This window comes from Sparus aurata, chromosome 18 (genome assembly GCF_900880675.1).
Source record: "Sparus aurata chromosome 18, fSpaAur1.1, whole genome shotgun sequence".
Taxonomy (NCBI): Eukaryota; Metazoa; Chordata; class Actinopteri; order Spariformes; family Sparidae; genus Sparus; species Sparus aurata.
The window spans coordinates 21077923-21098876 of NC_044204.1; the positions used below are offsets into that span (position 1 = coordinate 21077923).

The 20954-nt window shown below is 41.9% G+C and overlaps 1 protein-coding gene across 1 annotated transcript; it reads left to right on the forward strand.

Moving 5' to 3' along the window:
• The first annotated feature begins 1249 nt into the window (after positions 1–1249).
• mtnr1c (melatonin receptor 1C) lies at positions 1250–15031 on the forward strand. The gene is made up of 2 exons (XM_030395618.1): positions 1250–1902; positions 13633–15031. The coding sequence occupies exons 1-2, from the start codon at positions 1653–1655 to the stop codon at positions 14496–14498; spliced, it is 1116 nt and encodes a 371-aa protein (XP_030251478.1). The 5' UTR covers positions 1250–1652; the 3' UTR covers positions 14499–15031.
• Positions 15032–20954: the final 5923 nt, after the last annotated feature.

Consider the following 20954-nt stretch of genomic DNA (forward strand, 5'->3'; position numbering starts at 1 on the left):
TAGACCCTATTAACTGTTGGTGGGGACACAGCTTCAAAATCACATTGGTGGTACAGTGCCTTGTAACAGGGTGAATGAAGTGTCTGTCACTTTTTTTCGCTCTATGTAACTTCAGTGGGAGGGTAGGATCACCGCGTTACATACATGTTTACTTCAGCAGTTTTCAACAGACAACATTATTATGATTATTTATTTGTAGTTAACACCTACATTACATGTGACAAACTGTCACAGACATGGGATTTGTATTTGCAACTTTAGGGGGCGCCAAATCTCACAAAATACCAATTTCTACATAATGTTGCTTTTAATTGATCAATCATATTAGTAATCATTTTGTTTATGGATAATTCCCAGGATATGACAGTCAGAAACTGAAGGGCAGGTTTTAGAATGGAGGACTTTTTTCTTTTAACACACTACCTCCGCCAAGAACAATATGTTTTCCCCATGTCCATTAGTTTGTTGGTTTGTCGGCAGGATAACACAAGAACTACTGAAAGGATTGACACCAGACTTGGGTGGAGGATGTGTCCCAGCCCAGAATAGAACCCCATTAACTTTTGGTGGAAAGCTATGAAAATTTGATTCACCTTCTTTAACGTCGCATGGCAGGGCGTTATTTAACATTTTCGTGAATGTTTCTGGGAATAATACACGGATCTGGATGACAAAAAAATCTGGCATAAGTAGGTGGAGGTCGACAATTTGATGCGAATCAAGAAGAGAAAAAAAGCAGATTTCAATTTAATTATTATTTTTTTAATGCTGGATTAGGCTTGATCGGTGGAGGTATGCTCTCTACTGAGTGCCATTCTTTTGTTCAACACGTCAAATATCACTGTTTTTGTAAAAGTCTCTGTTGGACACTTGAAGGCGCCATTTCCATGTCAATGAAGAGAGAGGCTCTCAGTCTTAATTAAGATCAGTCAGAAACATGTCAAGTTGTTCACGGCTCCAGCTGTAAATCTTATCATTTCAATAAGGCGCAATATTCTTGGCGTGATTCCACATTCAGCTTGGTGTTTGATTAGACACGTGCGAGGAGCAGAGGGTCGTTACGCGAATATGACATTTATAGTTTTCGAAACAGTCTCACAATCTTAGCTCAACGCTCCTCTGATGTGTCTGCAGAGATTCTCGATCATAGATATAATCCCTTTGTTATTAGTCCCCCCCCCCCCCCCCCCCCCCCAATCAAAAGCCAACACGGGACTCTCTGGGATGCCTCGTGTGTGTGCGTGTGTGTGTGAGCTTCGCATCCTCGCATTTCCATTACGCACAGGAGAGCGCTCACATGCCTTCCCTGAGCGAGCCCTCTTAGCAGAATGGAGCAGCGCGCACGGAGAGCCGCGGTGACTCATGAGGGGGGCGCTGAAACAGGAGCAGCCGGCATCTTCATCACCTTAAAAATTAACTTATTGGGTTTCCCTGCGCGCCAAACATCTATTACCGCTCCGGCGGTCATGTTGCGGTTCGCGCCACGCTCCTGCTGCTCCACAGGCGGAGGAGGAGAGGGACAATCAAAAAGTTCAGCTCTCCCTCCAGTCGGTGCATTTTGAATTTTGAATCCGGTCTGTGATCGTCGATTTTTTTTTTTCCTGTCTGAACACCGGAGTAGTGGCACCATGGCCACTGCGCCCTGAGGGGAGATGGATTTAGAGGTGAGGGATGTGAACGGGTCGAACTGTTTGTCCCGGAATGAGAGCGACGGAGGACTGAGCGCCTCTTCTTCTTCTTCTTCCTCTTCCTCTTCTTCTTCTTCTTCTTCTTCTTTTTCTTCTTCCTCTGGAGTGTCCACTGCGCTGGCCAGCGTGCTGATCTTCACCATCGTGGTAGACATCCTGGGCAACGTCCTCGTCATCCTGTCCGTGTACAGGAACAAAAAGCTGAGGAATCCAGGTGAGAGACAAACAGACGAGAAAGTGTGGGTGGATGTCAACAGATGATAGAAACGTGTGTGAATTTTGGCCGGATTAGGCACAAACATTCACTCAAATAAAAGCAAGGGGAAAGTTTTTATTTTTCAATTCCGTCAAAATTCATGAAAAATCATTTGGTGATTTCAGATTCTTTGAGTATTCACAGAAGGCCGAAGCCAAAAGGAAACATCGCCCTACTCTCTTCATTCATAACTAAAATTATGTAATATAACATGCAGCGTGTGACCTCTGTGCTTGACAATCAGCCTGCTATCTCATGTGAGCCTCCAGCCACAGTGTGGTGATGGAGCTACCACAGCCTTGCCTGTCTGCCTTCATATCTCTTCATAAATAATAACATTCTCTTCTCCCTCCCCCCCCCCCCCCCCCCCCCCCCCCCCCCCATCTGGCTTTATCCTTGATCCTCCAGCCCAGATAAATCACATCCCTCCTTATAGCAGGACCCCTCTAGTGTCCCACCAGCAGCCAAGGTGAGAGACGCTATTGTATAGCTCCTGTGTCCTTTTGGTCAGGTTTTTACGTTGAACACAGCCCCATATTTTGTTGTCATACGTTTCAAGTGTCCTGGCCGGGCAGTGTGAAGGTGAAGATGATATTTATAATGGTCACTCTGATGCCAGGTTTCATTCTTGGCAAATATGCCATCATCATTCAGCCGTCCTCTTCGCTCTCTGTAGCCCGGAGTCGTCTCAGATGGCCACTGAGGCCGTTCATGACACCGTTCAGCACGCTGCAAAATAAAATGAGTCTGTAAATCGTTCGCTTAATTATTTTTGTGAACTGAGGCACTGTAGGAGAATTATTATTACAGGGACAGGAAGGTGTGACTGTGTGGCTGTTTTTTTCTTTTGGATAAAGGAAGTCTGATCTATTAAGTCTCACCCTGGATTTATATTTTATATTCCCCTGATAATTTAATTACAACAAAAAGACATCTTTCATGTGCAGAGAGGACAACGGTCTTGCGGTCATCAGCAGGGCCGGATTAAACGGACAGACTTCTCCGGGCAGACTGTACTTTTTGGGCCCCAATAAACGCACAATTTAATATTTATTTAATGAACAAAATCACTGAAATACCTCTATACATTTAACTTTTAAACTCATTAATTTAGTAAAATGTATACTTTAGTTTAGCTGTTTATATTTTGGTATTCATACGATATGGGCTCTTTAAAGAAAAGTATAGCAAATGTGTGTGCTTAAAAATGAATAAATTATCATATAGACATTGAAATAAAGTTTTAGACCAGAGTTTCTTTTAGATTTTTATTATTAAGAAGTATTTTGAAATGTATGTTAAACATTATGTAAAGTAAGCAGTTCTTTTCTTCTCTCTCTCTCTCTGCCTCCTCGTGACTTTGCCCTCGGCAGGGTTTTAGTTTCCCCCACATAATTAACTATTAGCTACTGTTTAGTGGCCGAGGGCGTCACTTTCCAATGAAAAGTGGTGGAGCTTGAAAAGAGCTTGGATAAGAAAACAATCTTCAATATATGCAGTTTCAGTCGACAGTACCAGGTCAGTGTAATTACGAGGAGTGTAAACCACTAGTTTAAACACAATGCATTACTACATCGTTTTTTTGAACAACAGAACAATATGTTCTGATAACAAATTATTATTATTATTATTATTATTATTATTATTATTATTATACTATCATTCTACAAATCCACATTTATCTCATCACGATTATCTCCGAATCGTCCATTACAGTATTTATAAGGTCTTGTGAATCCAAACAGATATGCATGAAAAAAAAATTCAAATTCAAATAATAACAACAACATTGAAAATAACCAACATAAACAGAACAGACATATCAAAGTAAAACTAAACATGGGTTGTACGTAGGTTTAGCTGACGTCGACATATTCAGTCCAAAAGCTCTACCGTCACCTCCATGTGTGTTGTCCATCTGTTTATGAAAAGTTCCCCCTGCGCTCTGAGCGTATATGTGATTTGTTTCCATCATGTAAATATTCCTCAGAATAGTTAACTACCCAGCAAAGGCGGTGGTGGTGGGACGGGTTCCTTTATAAGCCCTCTTATTGTACTTGCTTCTGTTGCTGCTGCTGGTAAGATCTGTGATACACACATATTTTTTCTGCCATTAATTACAGCTGGTTTCATCCCAAAAACTGATATTATCAGCCCATTTAACACAATACGTTACAGAAGAAGCAGCTGCACCTTTCTTTCGTGCTTTTGGCGACAAAAGAAAAAAGCAGCACATAAATACATGTGAATAATTGTAACTGTTAAATGCAGACTCCACTAACCCGCATAAAAACGTGTGTATGGCTCAATAAAAACTAAAGATTATGAAATGGATTTTTGAAAGGTTTTCACTTTTCATCCATGATATTGAACCAATAATCCTTAATTCCATGTATCGTTACACCCCAGATAATTATGGCGGGAACGAAATTGTATCCAATTATGCGTTCAAAAAGTCATGTGGAAAAGAACTGGTCATTTCAAAAAGTGTCCGTGGTGTAAATGGCACCTATGTAAGCAGCAAACTCCCTGCACAGAATACACTTTAGTTCTGATTGATTGAAAATATTCTTCCCAGTAACGTGTCGTTTTAAACTTATAATGTCCACATTAATGTGAAAATGACTCTACTGATGTATTAAAATGGACAAAATACCAATTATTTCCTCTTGAGTCCGCTTTTATTCAGTTTATAATGTAGTTGGTGATCAGAAGCTCTTTGCTGGCTATTGTCAGAAAATGTTTTTGTGATTGGTGAAAGAGGCTGACAGAGCCGGAGTGACACAGAAGACAAATAAGACAGACATAATGTACAGACAGCAACATAAAGCAGCTGCAACCATACATGTGATGATACGATTAGAGTCCGGACGTAGAGATTAGGCCAGGCCAAGCAGTGTGTGTGTGTGTGTGTGTGTGTTAGAGAGGCAGTGATATGTGTCTGTGTTCAGTGATCCTGGACATGCTGGTGTGTGGAGTCAGAGAGAGGAAGACATCGTGTTGGTGATCATAATTACATGATGTAACAACAATATCATTATAATACTAACATAGTAAAGTAATATGGAGATAATACAATAACGGTGTGATAATCAACTTACGCAGCAGAATATAACATTAGCCATTTTCATCATTTGTACACATTGATAAAGCAGTGAGCTGTGAAGACAGGTGAGCATTCAACCCCCAGCATCGCAACCGGAAGCCCAAATGGGAGGCGGACGGGGCGGGTCAGCGAGTGCTGAGCCAGTTCAGTACATTTATCACTCTCCTTGCCTTGTGACAGATAAACCTTTCAGCAGTTTTACCAACATTTACACAAGCCTTAAAGGTGCATTAAAAGGTTTGTTTGTTAACAATTGTTAAGTGATTGATTTTTTTTATGCCTGAACTTACTAAATAAACAAACTCTCTTTGTTTTCATGACTGAATAAGCAAACTGACCTTAAAGGACAGTTTCATACTGTTTTACTTTTCTTATATGTGGCGGACCCTGCCACCTTTCTAGCTTCAAACCTTAATTTCCTCTGAGCTTGTTATATTCTGATACAAATAAATATTGCTGAGTTTGTATTATTACCTCATTAATATTATAAATATCATCTTTCCGAATTTCTTTTCCAAAACTACATAGTGCTACTTTAAAAAATCATAAATGCCTCTTGTACTAATCTAACACTGTTATATTATTTCTGAGATATTAGCTGGGGGGAGGGGGGCGTTGCACTGATGATCGAAATGATCGATAACTCCAGGGAGGGTCTTTCTCTTTTAAATAGTAAGACCTAAGTTTCACCTCCCATCCCAGTCATCTTTCTTACATTCCCTGAAGAAATGCAATTATCAGTCTTATCTTTGGTTGAAAATTGCGCATGTTGGTTTCCATTTCCTTCAATAAAAAACCTGATAAGATCTTGATACTAAGAGCCTGCTTGTTGTCTGGCAATGGAAAACTATAGAAGTGACAAAAAAATATTAAAATAAATCAAGGGACCAGTCACAGGACAGGCTCAGTGACAGACATGTAACCACGCCCTACAGGGTGCACCGCTTAAGATGCAGGCTCGTGAAATTTTATCTCCAGTTGCGCTAATGATAAATCGTATATTGTTTGAATTGTAGGATCAGACTCGTGATTCGGTCTTTCGGAAACATATCTGAACAGTGAGATATGTTATCAGAAATCTATCCAGAGGCTAAAAACAGAACAAAAAACAATTTGTGATGTTGAACTACTTTGAACTTAAAAGTCATGAAGATCAAGCGTCATTACACCCAGCAGGGCCATGCGTAAAAGTTAAGTCACGAAAGCCTTCTGACGAGGCAAAAGACTAAACTCAGCGATCACAACATGATGCTAATGAGAACATTCAAATAGGGCAGCGGGATTAGGTCAGCGGTCGGAATAATGAGCTTTTAATTACAATTTATAATACATTACATAACACTTCCAACATGTTCCCGTGTGGAACAGCCAAATGCAGTTTGGCAAGAAGTTTAGGAGCCCGAAGAATAATTTGATTATCCAGTTTGCAAAAATACCACAGTCGACTGGTCTCAAACAAGAGTGCGGGAAAAAATGACCTGTTCAAAAGTCCTCACCATGCTGGTCGACCACGGACACTGCACTGAATACAAACCTAATTGGACTGACTGACTGGTCCAGTCACACGAGAGGCCTCACCAGTGGTAGGTCTGCATTAGGGCTGCAACTAATGATTACCCTCATCACCGATTAATTGGTTAGTTCATTGGTTAAATCAACTGTCTCTGAATATCTGTGCAAGGCCTGATTAAAGATTAAAATAATGTCAGAGAAGCCCCCACATTAGAAACACATTTACAATGTTTTTGTAGTATTTTGTAATGTTGTGTGTTCTTCATTGTGTTATTTACGACCACATTCAACGAATGAAGTTCAGAGGAATAGAATCAAAATTACACTAGTTCTGAAACAACATGTATCACCGGGGGTGTAGGGATTATGTAACGAGCTTTGAACACGAAGGATTGATGGCCAACATGTGCTGCTTTTAATCCACTCCCATCAGATGTGCCAGTCCGTTATTATTAATGAATCATTTAGGCTTAAATTGTCAAAAGAAATGTGTGAAAAACTGTTTGTTGCAATTTCTCAGAACCCAAAGTGATGCCTTGAAGTTGCTTCTTTTGTCCGGCCAACAATCCAAAACCAAAAGGCTTTTTTATTTATTGTCACAGATGTAATAAAAAAAAGCAGCCAATCCTCCCATTTAAGAAGCTGGAACAAGCAAACGTTTGACAGTTTTGCCTAAAAAAATTACTTCAACAGTTAATCAACCATGCAAAGCTGGTAAGTAATTTTTATTTCCATCGGCTATATAGTAATCGCAGCCCAGTCTGTTGTTCTGACTGTATGTCTTTTAGTAGAGGAAAGCATTACATTTGAGAAAGTAGGCCAACAATTTTCAATACTCTGAAAGCACGTGATGTCAAACAGCTACTGCTAAATCCAAAAGTCATATTTGATAACACAGTTTTAAATGTGTGTATCTTATTTATCATGTTTCAGCTCATATACATCATATTTCAGTCAAATGTTTCCGTTTTATGTTTGAAGAACGACTCAAGCGAACAATTAACTATCAAAATAGTTGGAATTTCATTTTCTTCGTTGGCCGCCAAGTTGGGGACCGCAGTTTGAGACGACATTTCAGAATTTGTAAAGGTGACGCGACTGTATGTTTTTAATGAGACCCCGGCGAACTTTCAGCTGTTTTTGTGCCCATCTCCAGCTCCATGTTTATGGCAACAAAACAGTAATTTTATGCAAAACCATGATGTCTTCCTACACATAACCAAGTGGAATCTGTGCCTTAACTTAATCATAGCATTAGCACAGTGTCGTGGCAAGACAGAAATAGAAAAAAAACAATATTTATTCTGGCGACTGGACTGAGTAATAGTCAGATCACTGTAGCGCTCGTCTGCATGTTAGAGCAGGAACCTGAAAAAACTCCACTTGAAGCCTTGAGCGTCCATCTTGGCTGTCTTTTTTTGTTTGGTTGTTTTTCTTGGGGGGGGGCAAGTGTGTCCTTAACTGACTGGAATTGTTACTGCTGTTAGTCTATCATCAATCCCCTCTCTGCTCCTAACAAGATATTTATAGTTTCGCTCACTTTGTATGAATGTTTAATTGGACAGAGTTTTTCGGGTAAGGGAAGCACGGATGCAGCTGAAGAAGGGCAAACAGCTGTAGATGATCTGTATGCCGTAAAAATCTGATCGATGGCTGCTTTGTGACAGGCTGATAGGTGCGGTATAATACAATAACATCCTCTGGCTTCCAAAACGGACTTGTGAGTGATATACTGAGGTAGGATTTATGATTCACAGCGGGCAAAGACTGCACTCAGGCATATATTTCCGTGGCCTTGCATCTCCTCTCCCTGTTACACACTATTTAGACTGCTGGTTTGCCTCCTCACACACAGCAGCCAGCAGGACTTTCCGCTCTGCTTCACACCGACACACTCGACTCATGTACTGCCTCCGTATACCCCTCCGCTAACGACACATGTACGTGCACACGTTTGGTAGACGCTGGTACACCCTCTGAATGATGCATGTCTTCAGGTATTTTGAAGGGGAATAGGTGGCGTGCGTTCCATTTTCGCAGGTTCTCTCAAGTGTGCAGATGAATTAAGGATCTATCCAAGTGACTCCCTCAGAGGGCTGGAGCTGAAGCATGGCACTATAGGACTGCCAATGGGGTGTTAACTCTAGAGTTTCCCACTGGGGTTAACCATACTAAAAATAAACTGAACAAAAAAAAAAAGCACCCGTGATAGAGAGAGAGACCCGGAAACGATGAAGGGGAGCAGATGGGGGAAATAACGAAAGGATGAGCTTGATTCTGGATATGTGTGTGTGTGTGTGTGTGTGTGTGTGTGTGTGTGTGTGCGTGTGTGTGTGTTCACAGCTTGCACCTCTCAGGTCTGAGAATGGACTCTTGCTAAATCATGCACAGCATCCCCTCAGTCACTGCACAGTCATGAATAAAACCTAAAAACCGTAGTGTCCAGAGGGGCGGTTAATTGAGTCAGAGGACTGAGTGAGTATAAGCAGAAGCCGATTTAAATTGACAGCGCAGATCCATGGGGAATATCACTTAGCACACTACATTAAACATATCTTTCTTTTCCCGACAACAACTTTGTAGATGACTTTTGCTTATTTTCTAACTGGCGCAGAGGTTTTATCAGACCGGGATTATCAGACCAAATCACACCTAGATAAGGCAATTGTTTACTTTACACACGAGCGCTCCTTCGACTGTAGCGGCTCAGATTGTGCATATTTGATGTTTTTCCAGGATTGCGCTCTAATGAGTGAGACACCAGCCACTGCTTGTGTCCCGGCCGTCTGATTTCTCTCAGGGCCTGTGAGTCTTATTTCCTCAGACATAGGCGGTCTGATTGGTGGATGGCCTTTGATGACGATGATGTTTTTGGCGGGAGGGGGGGTGGGGGTGGGGGCTCGTGGAGGGGCTGCATCACCGAAAGGCAGCTTGTGTCAGCTTAATGTTGAACTTCTTGGTAAAAATTCTCTGGCCCCTTGTTCGTTGGGTAGTCACCACTAATTTATCAGCGCTTTAATGTCCTTGCCGAGAGGTTATTCTTGCTTATTTATGATAACTTGCTGAGTAAATCACAAGTAATCTCATTTTGGGTATGCACTTGTAGCATTAAGCCCCAATGACATTGAGCCGGATTCAAGCGCAGCCAGCCCTCCTACACATCCTTTTTTTTTTTTTTTATGAATTCGTCTCTTTCCTTCAAAGGTGTATAAATATAGCCGGGTGAATCAAAGCGTAGTGGATCACGTTTCCTGTGTGAGTGGTGTGAGTGATGCGATACAGACGGTGGGCTTTGACAGAAGAACATGAGCCCTCGAGGGTCACACTTGTACACAGCCATGCAAGTTCGCCAGATTGAAAATCAGCCGGCAGCCTTTTTGTTTTGTCTTTTAGTTTGTTCATCTCCTGTACTTCCATCTTTATTATGTGCCCATTTTTGCTGCAGCGTAACTCCTTTTTTTTATTTCCGACATTCACAACTGTTCAGCTGGAATGAAGCAAGCCGCCATAGATATGCCCACCTTGTACACAGAGCCTATTTTAATACATATGTGGGTTTATATCCCGGGAGGGGCGGGCGTGAGGCAGATTCTGTCCAATATATTTTTGATATGCTGCAGCCTGGTGTGTGCTGGGTGATTCTGATGACAAATATCTTGTTTTACTCATGCATGGCCGAAGACATCTCTGCTGTATTGTTTTGATTTATGATCCATCCGCCAAAAAACAGCTGTGTGTGACAGACAAAGAGAGAGAGGGGAGCTCGCGGGGTGGTCGCCGAGCTCTCAAAAGTCACTTTAAAGCAAGAACGAGTTAATCTGAAGCAACGTTTGACTTGACAGTTGACAGTTCTGTGAGAGCGTTCGGTACGATCGTATAATTACGGAGCCAGTGGTGTCAGGGAACTCAAAGGCCCCAAGTCAGCGGTCCCAGATGGGCCTGCAACCAATCAGCATTCAGGTTAAGCTCTATCCAACTCACACTCGTTGTTAATAATAGCTCCCAAAGATGTCAGCGGGCACGACTATTATGTTATCCTGGAGTGAGAATGTCTTTGTTGTACGCTAAAAACAACATTTCACATCGAGTGCCTTGCTTTTGGGTGTGATGAGCATCGGGCCCGGCCAAGTCGGTTAATTAAACAGCGAGAGATAATGGCTCATCCAGTGTTTTAACAGTGGATGCCAACAAAACAAAATACAATCATCTGGCCGCTTCACAGCAATCCTCTCAGCTGCGTTTTAGCACTTACCTCATCCTCTTGACAATTAAAGGGGGAAAGAGGGTTCAGCCAGAGAGAGCTGTGAGGCTGCAGCATGCCCCGTCCAGCCGGTGCACATGATAACACTGAGTCGCATGATGTCAGCGAGGAATCAAAACTCTGCACAATGACAAATGCGTACAGCGAGGACTGTGAGCGTCACAAATACAATCTGACAGATTTGCCCACTGAGCTGACTCTGGGATGAGGAACAAATGCTTTTATTTTTATCTCAGCGGGCTTGAGAGAGCGCCCGTGCCGTATGAGTAACTTGGATATCAACTGTCTCTGAATACCTGTGGAAAAATGTGGAACCAACATCAGAGAACTATCAGAAAAAGTCCCCAAGTTGGGAACAAATTTACATAGTTTTGCAACGTTTTATAGCATTGCATGTTCTCGTTTTTTTTATCTTTTTATTACCACAGCCAGTGATTCAAGTTCAGAGGAATACATTAAAATTAGACCAGTTGCTAAACAACACGGTGCAACTGCGTTATCCCCGAGGTGCAGGGATTATAACGAGCTTTGAACGCGGAGGATTGATGGCCAACATGTGTTTTGAATCCACTCCCATAACATCTGCCAATCAGCGCTGTTGTTTCAGCTGTTGACTGAGGGAGTGAGAACTTCAGAAGGTGGTTTATGTTATATCAACCCTGGAATCACCCCAACGTCTGACACAAAGGGTTGTGAAAATGAAGCACATCATATATAATCCTTAACAGATTATTTACAGAAAACATAAGTGATTATATTCAAACCAGTGATGTAATGTCTGGCTAAATATTGGTCATGACAAGCAGTGTGTGGTAACTCTTTCGGACTGGTTCGGTTTTGCTGTGTCGTTTTTTTTTTTTTTCTTCGCCGTAGTTCACTGGCTACTAATTTTATGATAATGAGTTTTCCTCTTTTCCTCGAAAAGATGGCAAAACGGTCTTTAATGGCAGCAAACACTGGGTTTTATATGGGCAAAACCTCACTTGTCTTCTACAATGTGTAGCTCACACACACAATAGACCCTTCATTGCACAACATCTACTGAAAACTTATGGGAAGCAAATGCTTCTTTTGCGAAACACTGCCTCACTTGCATGGTGACTCCACTCTAATGTTCTTGTTATCGCTCTTGTTATCTAACAAAACATTACAATTTGATTTATTGCCTTATTCTCCCCCACCCAGAACAGCTGCACTGTAACAATATCAGACGTCATCTTCTATGATTCATGTCTTCTGAGGAGATCCAGTGTCACACCACCATCAGCTCAGACCTCAGGAGGACAGGAACTTGTTTGAGTGTAATCTGACGTTAAAATCACCCATATCCTGGTTTTTATGCACTTAAACTAAGTGTTTGACTGTCTGTTCCTGGAGGCAAAGAAGCTTTAAAACAAAAACAGACAGACTGATTTGAGCCTTTTGTGGGTTGTACCTGCCAAATAAAACAATGCAATAAACAAAGAGTTTCTGCGAGGCAACAGCCATGCTGTGATTCATTGCAAGTTGGGAGTTGGGAGTGCTCTTGAGGTTGTCGGCTCAAGACAACATGAAATGAAAATTAAATAAATGAACACGGAAACTAAAAATTGAAGGGATGAAAAGGTTATCACTGTGTGCAACTCCATACTGCTGAGACGTCAGGTGCGTTTATGTCGGTAAACTCAGGCTGGATCTTGTCCAAGACCTCAACTTGAAATTCCAACTTGAATGACTGTTTCATTGCAGTCCTCTGTGTCGGATGTAGTTTTTCTGTTCAAAGTACAATGGATTGCAGCAAAGAGTGCTGCAGGGTTCATGTTTTTTTGTAGGCTAACCCAGAAGTTAGCATCACCCTGGATCCCTCAACAAAAAGAAGTCAAAAATGCTAACCCATTTCTGGGTTTTAGGGCGATGGAACTTTTCACCAAATGCTAACGTCAGTATGCTAACATGCTCGCAATGACATTACTAAAATGTTACATGTCGAGGTCTGATACTTACCATACTCATTATATTAGTATATATCATGTGAGCATGCTAACTTTTGCTCATTAGCACTTAACACATTCTATAGCAGAGGCTGATGGGAAGATCAGTATAGTTTTGCTGTGTTACCACAAATGAGCAGTGACTGATAAGCTCTAAGATGACGAGTTAAGTTCTTTGAGTGATTATGCAGAACGTTTGAAGGGAGTTATTTTTCTGTCCACAGTTGCGATGGCTTCCATCTTCCAGCATATTTGAACTTGTCCAACACCTGCCCCATTCACCTAGTTTGGCAGTCAGCTCTTCCGCAGGTTGAAGAAGGAGCTCTGTGGTTGCCCTTTTGACAGTGATGATGACGTTGACACTGCTGTCATTATAGGTTAAATGATATTTTTGAGCTGGTAATGGTGATGAAATTCAATGTCAAAGGAAAATAAATTATTAGAATTAATCATCTGGGTACCATCTTTATCTATCCAGTCGTTGAGATATTTCCTTGAGAACCCAGTTGTGATCTGGCAGACCATGTGTCACAGACCTACACCACAAGCATGGCTAAAATGTAAAAAAGTATTTCCAACAGGGAGGGCTGTATCAAAAAGCATGTGCCTGGAACCATAGTGCAGTGGAGAGTAGGCTACATGGAAAAAAAGCCTCATCAAATAGACCCACAGAGGGCACAAAGAAGCTTCTCTTTTATGCAGTCGTACCTCCAGTGACCCAGTTTATTTTAAGGAATTTAACCCGGAGGAGTGAGTGAAGAAGGAGTGCTGTATTCTTTAATTATACACCAGTTTGGGTCATGTTTTGTCTGTCATCTAAACCTCCCATGTGTCCCTAGGGAACATCTTCGTGGTGAGCTTATCTGTGGCAGATCTGGTGGTGGCACTGTACCCGTACCCGCTGGTCTTGACGGCCATCTTCCACAATGATTGGACTATGGGGGACCTGCACTGCCAGGCCAGCGGCTTCATTATGGGCCTCAGCGTCATCGGCTCCATCTTCAACATCACGGCCATCGCCATCAACCGCTACTGCTACATCTGCCACAGCCTCCACTACGACCGCCTGTACAGCCTGAGGAACACCTGCTGCTACCTGGGCCTCACCTGGCTGCTCACCGCCATCGCCACAGTGCCCAACTTCTTTGTGGGCTCGCTGCAGTACGATCCCCGCATCTACTCGTGCACCTTCGCCCAGACGGTCAGCTCTTACTACACCATCTCAGTGGTGGTTATTCACTTTCTGATCCCGCTGCTGGTGGTGTCCTACTGCTACATGAGGATATGGGTGCTGGTGATTCAAGTGAAACATCGGGTTAAACCAGAGCAAGGGACCAAGCTGAAGCCTAGTGACGTGAGGAACTTCCTGACTATGTTCATGGTGTTTGTGTTGTTTGCAGTATGCTGGGCTCCACTGAACCTCATAGGCCTGGCTGTAGCTATAAATCCTGTGAAAGTTGCGCCCAACATACCTGAGTGGCTGTTTGTCACAAGCTACTTCATGGCGTACTTCAACAGCTGTCTCAACGCCATCATATACGGACTACTAAACCAAAACTTCCGCAAAGAATACAAGACGATCCTACTTGCTCTTTGCATCCCGCGTTTGCTCCTCATGGAGACGTCCAGGTGCGCCACCGAGGGGCTGAAGAGTAAGCCATCACCGGCTGTGACGAACAACAATGTAGCAGAGATTCATGTATGAACCAATGTTTTCTCCGGGGAAACTTAAGATGATGTTTCTCTGGAGGCTCATTGTGGGTGTGTGACTTAATTTACCCTGTGCCTTTTCACAAGACGTGTAGCATCAAGGTGTAGTCACGTTTGGAAAGGACTATGTCGCTGTCACAGTCCTTTCAGCCATATCAGACACTGAAAATGATCAATTGTATCGCAGATACATTGCGTTCGTTTCGTGTCGACCTTGAGGAACACTCTATTTATGACACGTTCACAAGGTAGGTTGGAAAAAACGCCCAGACAACTTGTCAGTATTCACCAAAAAGCACTCTGACCACGAATCGTAGACGGCATTGAGAATTACCTTCCTAAATTCTTTAATACAGTGAGTCAGAACATACCGTTTAGACTATTGTCTGGATGGGAGACTTCATTATTTTTCAAGCCACATCCCAGCATGTATTCGTGTGCACGAGAATGACTCACTGCCTATTGGCACAGATCCATTAGGAGTATGTCAGCAACATAGTGAAAGCTAAATAAATGTATTTTCTACTCCTGCTGTGTCTCTTGGCTCTTAAATGCAGCATAAGAAGACATATTATGCTCATTTTCAGGTTCATAATTTTATTATGGGTTACTACAAGAATAGTCTACATGATTTAATGCTCAAAAAAACACATCAGTTGTCTCCTACTGTCCAGTGTGTTGTGAAATTTCGGCTCACTTGACCATTCAAGAGAGATGAAGAAGACTCAGAGACACCGATGACTAGGAGGACAAGGAAGAACAACCTAACGACACTTCTGTGTGCATAGTGTAATGCCAAGTCATTCCTCCCCGAACCTTCTCTAGTTTCAGGTTGTACCTACAACTCAGAAAGCATCCCTCCCATACATGGTAATCTGTTTAACAACAAGGAAGGGAGAAGTTCCGCAGAGCTTCTGACCCTGGCAAAATGATGAATAGAAAGAAAATGGGTGGCAGACAATAAGTCTCCTACCATAGATGGATTGATGGCCATCCTACAAGTTCACACAAACAGTCAGCTTTGGTTTGTTTTGGTTTGTCTTGGTTTGTCGGACATCTGTTCTGTAGACATATATACGGTAGCTACGAAAAGTTGTAAAGACCATGAGATATAAACTCATAGAGCAGACGTCATCATGCCCTTACCCAGACCTTAACATTTAAACCGGGTACATATGACATTGATATCCTATCTTATGAAGACAGAATGTCCTGGGAGAGTCATATTTTTCTCCCAGACAGTGTTGCAGGACTGTATTCCCCTTCTGTCTGAATCGCTCTGTTTTAGCTCCTGTCACTTTAAGACCCCCCTCACAAGTATCCAGTCTCCAGTGAATATAACCAAAGAATATGGAAATGTGGGACATAGTGTGTTGTCAGGAAGTCACAGAATTAAAGGCTGGGCTACTGACAAGGCATTTCAAGTGCTTTTGAACAGTGTGATCAGTGGGAGAGAGGACAACAAGAATATATATATATATATATATATATATATATATATACATATACATATAAAACCTACCTTGTATATATCACACTGAGGGAAAGGAACAAAATGAAAAAGCATAATAAGCCCCCTTTAACAATGAGTCTCATCGTTTGTTTGTTTTGCCTTCAATGCAATCATCCAGAACCTTTTTTAGAATGTTTGGTTTAATTATTAAGGATTTAACGGTATTGTTTGGGTTTTCTAAATTTAATCTAATTTGGGGTAGGTGCCAATCTGGAGACACATTTCAGCTTCTGTTGATGCTACCCAGACGTTTGCATGCCATATTTCATCCTCAGTATGTAAGAATATGTCGGCCTCCTCCTCACTGGGAATGTAAACTGTATTAATTCACCATGATGCTGTTTTACCCTCCGGCTTGTCTTCTGAGCAGTGATGCCCTCATAAAAAACACTGGGGAGATTTGGGAGGCTTTCGCTCCGGTTTAGATTCAAGATAGAAGCAACAAATACCAGGAAAGAACACTGATGTGTGTCGATGGGAAAAAAAAAGTGTTTTGTTTGTAAAACGGTCTTTTAAGTGTGTCAACTATCGTTTGTGTCAGACTAAAAGGTTCAAATGCCCTTTCAAATCTTGATGATTTTGAAATTGCAAAAATCCTGAAAAGGAGGGGACAACAGATGACAAACAAAGCAAGTTCTTGTTCATTAAATGCCTGAGGGACATATGCATCAGGAGCCAGAGATGTAATTTTGTGATAGTGCAAGTGTGCCTGAGCACATGTCACCCTAGCCGAGATGAGCTCTGACAGGCTCACAGCATAACTTTCAACCGGCAAACAAACTGTGAGCGGTTCACCTCACAGGGAGGCTCCGAGGTGTCACTGTGACACATTCTTGATACGATGCACTGTTACTGGTATATTAAAGAGATTGCACATTCCTGGTGTCTGATTCAAAACATTTATACATATTATCAGAATATTTTAAGTTTCTGCTTTCAAATCCATTTCTCAGATTTTTTTTTGTATTCTGTTGTGCTTCGCTGCAGCTGAGCTTGGAAAAAAAGGCTGCAGATGTCTGACTAAATGAAACCCTCAGTGGAGGATAAAAGATGCTGGGACAGAAATCTGAATCCACCATGGATCTTGGATCAGTACCAGAAACTCAAGCTGCTTCATAGAGCCAGGTGCCATCAGGTTGCAGAGCAGCAAACAGCAAAAACCCCCCCAAAAAACTGTTCAATTCTCCTTGCAATCGTACGAGGCAGTGTCTCTGATGTGGAAGAAAGAAGCAGCCCACATGCCAGTGCAAGGTCAGCTACAGATGAGTGGCTAAAGGGGCTCGAGGGAAGATGACAGTGTCGACTCTACCACACCGAAGAGTCACAGAGTAATGGTCGTGCTCCTTCTTCCTCGCCTTCCACTCTTTATTTTCCCTTCCTCCTGCTCTTTTTACCTTTATTGATTAATCCTGCTCTCCCCTGAACAGTGTTGGGTAACGTTGCTTTTCAAAGTAACTCATTACATTTCTGCATTATCTACTGGGAGAAGTAACGCGTGAGACTACTAACTCTTGTCCAGGCGGCGTGCAGTAGGGCCGGGTATCGGTACTCAATACTTTTCAGGTAACGACCGAAACAACCCAGTACCAAGTAGTATTGAAACTGTGCCTGTCAAACGATACCTCCAATCGATTCTTTTGTTCCCAGATAAAGAAAAAAAGTGATTGTTTGTATGGTTTTGCTCCCAGCCAATCACCGCAAGCGTTCTTCGATTCAATGCACCGTGTGTTTGGTCCACGGACAACAACAGTTTGGCAGGTGAGAGCAGGTGAGAGTGAAGTGGGGTGAAGCTGCGGCGGGGTTTCCAGCTCTCAGCACAGCAGCTTTCCAAAAAAAAAATTTTAAATGCCACCTTAACGGTCAAGAGTATGGCTCTTCTATGAGCCCGTGGGGCCAGGGATTAATGCCTGCAAAAAATGCGGCAAGCATATTTTTGGGAAATCTGGGACCACAAGCAACATGATCAAACATCTGATAATACATAGGGAGAACTTCAGAGTGGAGAGCAGCACGGTGTTTAGCAAGAAGCTGGCTTCAACACCAGCATTGTCATCTCAGGACGACATAGAGCAACCGTCGATAACTCCAGGTAATATATTTTGGTTACTAGGTTAACAGTAATCATCTATCTCGATTGTCTCAGTATCGTATGAAGTACTCAATCGGTATCCGTATCGTCTTAAGGGTACTGGTTTTCGTACTGGTATCGAAAAATTTCAAACGATACCCAGCCCTAGCGTGCAGCCAACTGTACATGTACCTTTGAATGTATTGACTCCACCATCATTTTGTAGCCTTCTTTACAGCCCACAATCGATAACTCCTTGGCCTAATAATAGCAATCACGGACACAATATAACTGTACAGCTCTTTATTCTTGTAACAATCTGACAGCAAACTGGGCAGAGGCATACAGTATAAGGCACGGCTGGTCCAGTGAAAACGATACAACATGGGCTTTTATGGAGCTCTCTGACAGGCACTCATCCTCCAGGCACATCTTGCATTTCACCATGTGTCCTTTTTTTCGCCCCAAAAATTTAAAAATAATGGGGATATTTCCACCGAGTCAATGCTGTCCTCTCTGCCTTCTCCCTACATTGAAATAGCTAGCTAGGTAAACGTATGTAGGTTTACCTCCCGCTGGTACACAGCTATCTGCTGAGCAGACGGAGTGAAAAAGGAATAGTACAAATGCTTAAGGGACTTGAGTTGCACTTTTGTGGTGAAACATCGGTGCAGATCCGATGTCAGGATTGAGGGGGAACACAAAAGTGAAAGGTTTTTTTTTTTGCCCGTATGCAACTCATACCATGCCACCATAAATCACTACTTTGTAGAGGCTCGCCATATCATTCAAAAAGTACTGCACAGAGAATCATTTATTGTGCTTACCTTTCTTGTTTATTTGTCCTAAACAGCCAACAGCGCGTATCACTGCTTACTTAACTGTTATATTAGTAAATCATAATTTTAAGTGTCTTGGGCATGTAATGTCTACTCATGTTCTTATCTGTTGCCTTCCTCCAACCCTCCCAGATGCCCAATACTTCTCACCATCTTCCTTTTCTCCCAGAGTATGGGACTACTTTATGCATGATTAATTGATATGGATGAATATCAAAATATGAAACCCTAACCAAGTTGTGTAAACTAACTGATTATGTTTTTACAATGCGAGTTATGCTGGTAAACAGTTCTAAAAAAAACACAGTTCTAAGAGAATCTAAAATGTGAAGAATGTGAAGTCTGAAAGTACATTTGTTCAATTTTGAATAATTTAGGGTATTTTTATTGGGGGGGACAATTCATGTTTTTCAGAAATTGGGGGGGACATGTCCCCCCCGTACCCCACAGGATCTGCACCTATGTCAGTACCACATATATCAGTACATGAATCATGACGCTACAGCCACAAGATGATTAACTGAGTGTAGTACATCTTAGTTTAGCATACATGACTGTGTGTGGGCTACTTCTGGCTCTGCCTACCACTGACTTGAATTGGATTAAAATTATTTAACTGTTTTTCTTCTAGACTTTGCAAATATTACTCGGTCAACTGTATCAAATTCTGGTTGTGAAACAAGTCATCATGGGGGGTTGTGATGCTCAAAAACATCTGCCCATTGTTCTACAGCAGCTTAAAGACGTTATTGATTAACATTGAGCCACAACATGTAGCATTCCATCTCGTCCTTCTATTGCATTCACGTCACAACAATGCCGCTGTTCAAATCATCTGCCACCTCAAGTGGTTGATCACAAAGCTTGTAAGACCCTTGAACCAACTCTTACGGAGATAAACAAAACAACACTTTTGGATCCAGCCCTCGTGAGGGAAAGTCTTTTTGGGCCGTGTGCGTTGTAAATGTGGTTTGTTCCAGTATGTCAAGTTGACTTTAAAGCCCTGTACACTTCCTGGGGGCTTGTGAGACAGAGGGGGAAAACAGCCAGACAGGATCACTCACTAATGAGCTCATTACATTTTATATATTTAATCAGTACAAAAGACAAGTTGTGGTAGCCGACAGTAAAACCAAGAGAAAGATATTGCAAATCCCTCATAAAACCATCACATTATTATTACACTGTTGTTTTTTATGTCCAGTGTTCATTAGTGAGACTTAAGTGGAACGAGCTAGCTGTCTCCCAGTGCTTCCAGTCCTTGAGCTAACTTAAGCTATGCTCAGCGGCTTATGTCGTATTGTTTTGATCTTATCCAAGCAAATGTCAGACTTTTCCTTTAAAGGTCAATCCGTACATTTTCATGCAGCTGAAAACATCCACTCCAAAAAACAAAAAATAATTAAAATCTGATCCACAGTAGAACCCAGACATGGTTTTAGCATTAAAGTGTTGGATAACATGTGACGCCAGATTAAGATGTGGCGTGTCTTTGTAAAATAATAGCTGCCATTTGTAAAAAAAAAAAAAAAATAGAAAAGATTGTGGCATGACTCACGTTGCTCAGCAAATAAATCACAGAAACGACAGACAGTCCAGGATGGATAGTTGAAATGACTGGTCCATCCTCCCACCATACTGTCTGTCATTCTGCCTGTGATTTAATATGAAGGGCTGTAGCTTGTGGAGACATTTTTCTCTCAGTATGTTTCAAGGACAGCGTGATCTATCCATGTTATAATATCCATCATAAATCGTGATTTTATTTTGCAAATTTCAGATACGCATGCGGCTCTGTTTCTTCTTTATGAGAGATGTTTACAGTCCTCGCTCTGGTTTCTCTGCAACATTCGCTCAGTCCTTTTTTTTTTCTTGTACTTTGTGCCTCAAGTAAGTTTCAGCCAAGAGACACATAAATCCATATGTGCTGTCATGTAGAGATAAATCAGAATTGACTATCATAAGTTATATCATATCTGTCGTCATATATCAGATACGTGGCAGGTATCCTTTTTTCTTTTTCTGTAAATA